The 6,504-nt window shown below is 47.5% G+C and overlaps 1 protein-coding gene across 2 annotated transcripts in view; it reads right to left on the bottom strand.

Moving 5' to 3' along the window:
* Nucleotides 1–2,470: 2,470 nt before the first annotated feature.
* LOC135827741 (serine/threonine-protein phosphatase 2A regulatory subunit B'' subunit gamma-like) overlaps nt 2,471–6,504 on the bottom strand; it is a 27,658-nt gene continuing 23,624 nt past the window's right edge. For both annotated transcript variants that reach the window (XM_065340195.1, XM_065340194.1), the window contains 2 exons: nt 4,737–4,804; nt 2,471–3,038 (listed from right to left, as the gene is read on the bottom strand). In XM_065340195.1, the coding sequence (XP_065196267.1) occupies nt 2,744–3,038; nt 4,737–4,804 (363 nt within the window). In that variant the 3' untranslated portion in view covers nt 2,471–2,743. The remainder of the gene's footprint in view (nt 3,039–4,736; nt 4,805–6,504) is intronic.

Here is a 6,504-nt window from a genome sequence, read left to right as displayed (position 1 = left end):
CATCTGCAGACAGCAATTTGGTTTCGTACGCAATCGCTCAACAACCGATCAGCTCCTTATGCTGCTCGAGAAAGTCTACAAAGCTATGGACAAGAAGTCGTGCTATGATATCGTCTTCTTGGACTTTAGCAAAGCTTTTGATCGGGTCTCCCATCGTGTCCTCGTTCACATCATGCAAAACCTGTGTACACCAGAGACTACGGAGTGGTTCTCCAGCTATCTATTCAACAGATCAATTGAGGTCAAGATTGGTCTGGCTACATCCAACCAGCGAAAGCTGCACTCTGGGGTTCCCCAAGGATCCCATCTAGGACCAATGCTGTTTGTGCTGTATGTCAACAGCCTTGCCAGAGCAGTACGGTATTGTGACCTCTTCCTTTTCGCTGATGATACAGCGGTAGGGAAGGAGCGAGTCCCCACCTGCACACCCACCGAGCTACGGAAAGACCTCACGTCTTGCTCGACGTGGGCGAATTCCGTAGGTGGCCAGTTTAATGGTTCCAAATCTGCATATGCTCTTTCGTGCCCAACTGGTGGATACCCGGCTCTCCGCCATAACACATTTGTCAATCCATGCGAAGGCAACATCAACGCCACCTCTTCCGTCGCCGCTACAAGTTTCAACAGCTGACGTCCCAAGTACACAAGAGCACACACATCTTGGCGTATTACTCACGTCTACCCTGACATTTTCGCCCCATGTTAAGAACGTCATACATTCCTTCCGGCAACGAGTTTGTCTGCTGGGATTTATGTCCCACCGTCTTCCGGAGAAGGTCATTTTCAGTCTCTACTGTGGGTATGTCAGACCCCTGCTGGAGTACGCCTGCCCGGTCTGGACATTCTCTCTGACGCAAGCTGAGAGAACTTGCATGGACAGACTGCAGGCGCGCATCAGCAGATGTATCCTCCGCAGTCGAAACCTTGACTGGCACACACCCAAAGAGAACTTGTTTAAACTTTCTCGTCTGCAGTCCCTTTGTTGGCGACGCCACATCCAGTGTCTCTGCACAGTCCACCACATCCTTCACGTCTGCCCTGATACCCTTGATGAATTTCATTACACCCTCAGTTCCAGTCCACGCAGACCTTACTATTTATTATCTAAAACCCATATCAACACATACTCCCGTCAACATATGTTATTCCATTGTCTATCCGTTTGGAATTCATTACCCACGTGTATTCGGGAGATTGAACACCCCCGGCAATTCCGTACATCTCTCATGCAAGAATGTTCTACTTGTATGTATTCTGTTTCTGGTATTCCCGCTTTCTCCCGACAGTATTGATTAACAAGCCATACACTGCACTCATCTCCTTTCCTCTCTCTCTTCCTCCCTTTCCTTAAACAGTACACAGGAGAGCCCCTCGATAGGCCTCTGCGGCCTTTGGACAATCCTTAAATAAAATCAATCAATCAATCAATAGGTCTGGCACATCGAAAAACTGAAATATTTGGAGCTCTTAGTTCAAGCTACATTTTCAGAGTCAGGAAGTTGGAAATGGCAAGAAACCCAGCTTCCCGTCACCTTCTAAGTTGACATCACGAGCAATGACCATTATCAGCCAGCAATGTTTTACTAGAGCAAAGGCGCTGGCGCATGGCGGGAACAGAAAGCTTTCCATCCAGCAACGTTTCTTTCTCAGCAAAAAACAAATAAAAAGGAAAGGAACAAAAAAGGAGCCATACCCGATACCCAGGTGTGTAGTCCCTGAAAAGGCTCTCCCACAGATTCCAGTACAAAGGCCACGGCCAAGTGTCCCACTGAGATGCGGTCGCTTGCCCGGACCGCTGGGACGCGGACACCTACGAAGAGCAGCCAGTGACGTTTCTTTTTTATGAAAGAAAATCCGCAAAAATAGAAAAGCTTGTCCCTTTAGCCTTTCGCCGGAAGCAGTCTTTGATTGGTCCGGCCATTAGGGTCCGGCGGATTCTGCCGGCAGAAAAATTGGCAGAATTCGGTAGTTTTTCTGGTAAGTTTACATGTTTGGTATGTGGATAAAGAAATGGAGGAATGGCAGAATTCGAGGAATTGCCCGCCATAAGGTTTGTATGGTTCTGCCAATTTCACTGCTTTTCGAGCAGAATCTGCCACCTTTTCGAGCAGAATCCGGCGGTCCCTGCCGGCCGGCGGCCATACCCTAGCCTTTCATACAGTTTGTGTATGCTATGGATGGTATACTAGGGTGTACATTATTACCTCCTCAGCAGTAACACACACGTCACATGACCTCCTCAGCAGTAACACACACGTTACATGACCCCCTCAGCAGTAACACACACGTCACATGACCTCCTCAGCAGTAACACACACGTCACATGACCTCCTCAGCAGTAACACACGCGTCACATGACCTCCTCAGCAGTAACACACACGTCGGTAGCCAAAACTATTGGTGCGGCCATGGCCTGAGCAAGACGGGACCGGTACCGCTGGGCCTCAAGTACATGTGTGTGTTTATACAGTTGTCATCATAGGAACAGTTTATTTCCATCAAGAACGTTTTCTCGTGATGATCTCCAGATAGCCTGCATGACTGACAGGTAGACAAAGATCATGGTCAAGGTATTAAACGAATCAAGGTCAATGCACAGTAAGGTAAACAGTACAGTACATTGCATGCAAAAAGAAAGTAATTTCTAATCCCGCATAGTTTACACTAAGATCTCTCTCCACTGTACACCATCCACTACGCCAGACACACAAACACAAGCACCCACACACACACACACACAGCTTCACTCCAAATCCTCCACGCTCATCTCGCGGAACTCCCGCTCAACCGGCAGGACATCCTGGCTGTCGCCACCACCATCACCGTGGTTACCGACATGGCCGCCTGCACCATCACCTTGGTTACCAACATGGCCGCCGCTAGGAACCGAGCTAGCCAGCTCCATGTCATCCACTTCATCGTCGTCTTCGTCTTCCGCGTCGAGTTGGGACGGATCAGCGGCAAGCTGCTCTCGATTCTCGTAAAGCCAGAACCCCTTGAGATCGATGAGAAGACTTATCACCGTGTCACCTTGCCCACTGAATGTCGAGAGAGAGAAAGAGAGAAAAAGAGAGATATATATATATAGAGAGAGAGATAGAGAGAGAGATAGAGAGATATAGAGAGAGAGAGATAGAGAGAGAGAGATAGAGATAGATAGATAGAGAGATAGAGATAGAGAGAGAGAGAGATAGAGAGAGAGAGAAAGAGAGAGAGAGAGAGAGCACAGTTTGATGGAAAGTCTAAATGGAAGCTCACTTTGCAAACACACACTCTCGTCTCGAAATGGGGGATTTACCTACGTAAGTGTCGCCCTACAGTCCATTCATAAAAAGATGGGCCCTGGCTTTGGCGACCCCCGTATTTGGCGATTTTTCGTGATTTCATTGTACACAGTGCAGTGCTGCGAAATTAGAACTTTGAAAAAGGGTCCAAAAAGGGTACCTGAACTGGGGTTCGAACCCCACAATGCACTGTTGCAGGCGCGGTCAAACGGCCTGGATTTTGATGGTTTTTCCCAATTCAATGCTTTTTGTGGCAAAACCTGGCCGATATCCTATTCTTGTGATGGCTTGTTTTTTGGACAAATAAACTTCAGAAACATAATTGCAAGAGGATTTCATAGGGGATTGCAGAAAAACATTCTAAAAAACTCAAAGTTTGACCCCTTTATGGCCAAAAGCTAGAAGTCCATCTTTTTCTGAATGGACTGTAGGCTAGAAATATCCAGAATCACCTGGAAATACCTGGGAAATACATGGAAATACATGAAAATACCTGGAAACATCTAGGAAACACCTGGGAGATACTGGTAAATACCTGGAAAATGCCTGGCGAATACCTTGGAAAACACCTTGGAAAGACCAGGGAAATACTTGGGAAACACTCGTGAACACCTGGGAAACGCCTGGGAATACCTGGTAACAACTGGGAAATGCCTGGAATTACCTGGAAAACACCTGGAATCGCCTAGCAGTACCTGGATATACAGGCCGTCCCTCGTTAATACATAATCTCTGGGACTTGACAAATGTTATGTATTAACGGGGTTTATGTACTAAACGAAAGTGTACATAACTTGCGTGTGTACCAGAATTTTTCACTTTTTTAAAAACTTTTCTGAGTGTTTCTTGCTACCATGACCAGGGAGCGAGATATTCTTGATTCCCTCAATATAACATAACAAGAATTATGTTATAACGGTCACAGTCAGCGAAGATTCTACAGTTTACATGATACATGCCCAGCCGCGCCTGTACAGTCACTCGGAAAAAAAACAGAGCTTTCTCGGCTTGTGATGTGCGCTCTGATTTCTGAGGTAATTGCGTCCACAAGTAGAAACTAGAAGACAATGTGCTTCCACTGGAAGGCCGAAAGAGCAACAAAATAATTATGTATTATTGAGGTAGGTGGCATGCGGGTACGGAGAAATGTTATGTACTAACGGGGTTTATGTACTAACGAATTATGTACTAACCGACAAAATTTGTATGGAAGTGACCACGTTTCGTCCGGGACTTGAGATTTCTTATGTACTAACGGGGTTTATGTACTAACCGGACTCGTATTAACGGGGGACGACCTGTACCTGGAAATATATTGTTTGACTACTTAGTGAAGCTCAGATTGTATTCCATGATGTTACTTGAATCGCATAATTCCGGGGGGGGGGGGGGGGGGGGCTCTTTGTGGCACCCCAGGATCAGCCACTGCAGCCTCTCCTTTGAGCTTCTCACCATCTTAGCAGATCTTCCAGTGTAATTTTGAGCGAATCCACCGGCTTGACCATATCAAAGATCTCATCCTGGAAAAAAAACAAAAAAGCAAAATAGCATTGCTCATGACAAGCAACGTCCCGGGTTCAAGTCCTGGTGGGTCTGGCATGTTTTTCTCTTTTCAGGCAGTTCACTTCCCCGAATGATCCTTTGAAATGATCAGAGCGTTCTCGCTTATAGGTAGCAGCGCTAACCAGCCAGCGGTGAAAACAAAATTGCACGGGTTCGCGTGCAGGGCGTGTCAAGAACCACCTTTCTGCTTCCGTGGGACGCCACCACCTCGTGATCAGGCGTCAGATGCGGCTCCTAAACCGGGGAAAGCACTCATAGCAGCCTCCGGGTTTCTTACCCAGACTGCATTATACCCTTGTGGAACAGCTTACCAGCGGCCGTCCTACCTGCAGGGCTGCAACCCACACAGCTCCAGTCTTTCAAGGAAAAGTGCAACAAGTATCTGCCGCACCTGAACTGGCAAACAACCACCGATGCCCTATGAAACGTTACGGTGCAGACCAGTGCCTCACTAGCATCTTCCCTCTCTCCTCACTACATGTTATCTCATATTCTGCTTCTCTCACGACCAGCTACCTATTGTCCTCATTCCTCACTACTATAAAGAGTACATAACCAAGAGTGTGCAACTCCAAGATCCCCCAGCCCACGGTGTTTCAGCACCGTGAACCTAAGCGCTGAATTTTACAGCACCACATATTTCAGCCTCGTATACTTCAGCGCCAGCAGATCAGTGCCGAATACCTCAGCACCACATAAATCAGCGTCATATAGTTCAGCGCCAAATACTTCAGCGCGACCTTTCTCAGAGCGACAGATCTCACTGCCACAGATCTAAGCGCCATGTTTCTCACTGCCACAGATCTACGCGCCATGTTTCTCACTGCCACAGATCTAAGCGCCATGTTTCTCAGTGCCACAGATCTAAGCGCAATGTTTCTCAGTGCCACAGATCTAAGCGCCATGTTTCTCACTGCCACAGATCTAAGCGCCATGTTTCTCACTGCCACAGATCTAAGCGCCATGTTTCTCACTGCCACAGATCTAAGCGCCATGTTTCTCACTGCCACAGATCTAAGCGCCATGTTTCTCACTGCCACAGATCTAAGCGCCATGTTTCTCACTGCCACAGATCTAAGCGCCATGTTTCTCACTGCCACAGATCTAAGCGCCATGTTTCTCACTGCCACAGATCTAAGTGCCATGTTTCTCACTGCCACAGATCTAAGTGCCATGTTTCTCACTGCCACAGATCTAAGCGCCATGTTTCTCACTGCCACAGATCTAAGCGCCATGTTTCTCACTGCCACAGATCTAAGCGCCATGTTTCTCACTGCCACAGATCTAAGCGCCATGTTTCTCACTGCCACAGATCTAAGCGCCATGTTTCTCACTGCCACAGATCTAAGCGCCATGTTTCTCACTGCCACAGATCTAAGCGCCATGTTTCTCACTGCCACAGATCTAAGTGCCATGTTTCTCACTGCCACAGATCTAAGTGCCATGTTTCTCACTGCCACAGATCTAAGCGCCATGTTTCTCAACGCCATTTTATTATACAATGTACGTATGAACATGGTCTGTAACGACTATGACTGGACAAGTATTGACTTCGCACTCTACTGCGTCACGCTGTACTTTATCGCGCTGGACTCTACCGCGCTGAACTTCTTCGTGCTGAACTTCTTCGCCCTGTACTTCTTCGCGCTGTAAATTA

This window comes from Sycon ciliatum, chromosome 11 (genome assembly GCF_964019385.1).
Source record: "Sycon ciliatum chromosome 11, ocSycCili1.1, whole genome shotgun sequence".
In the NCBI taxonomy this organism is placed as follows: Eukaryota; Metazoa; Porifera; class Calcarea; order Leucosolenida; family Sycettidae; genus Sycon; species Sycon ciliatum.
This window is presented reverse-complemented; position numbering and strand designations above follow the sequence as displayed.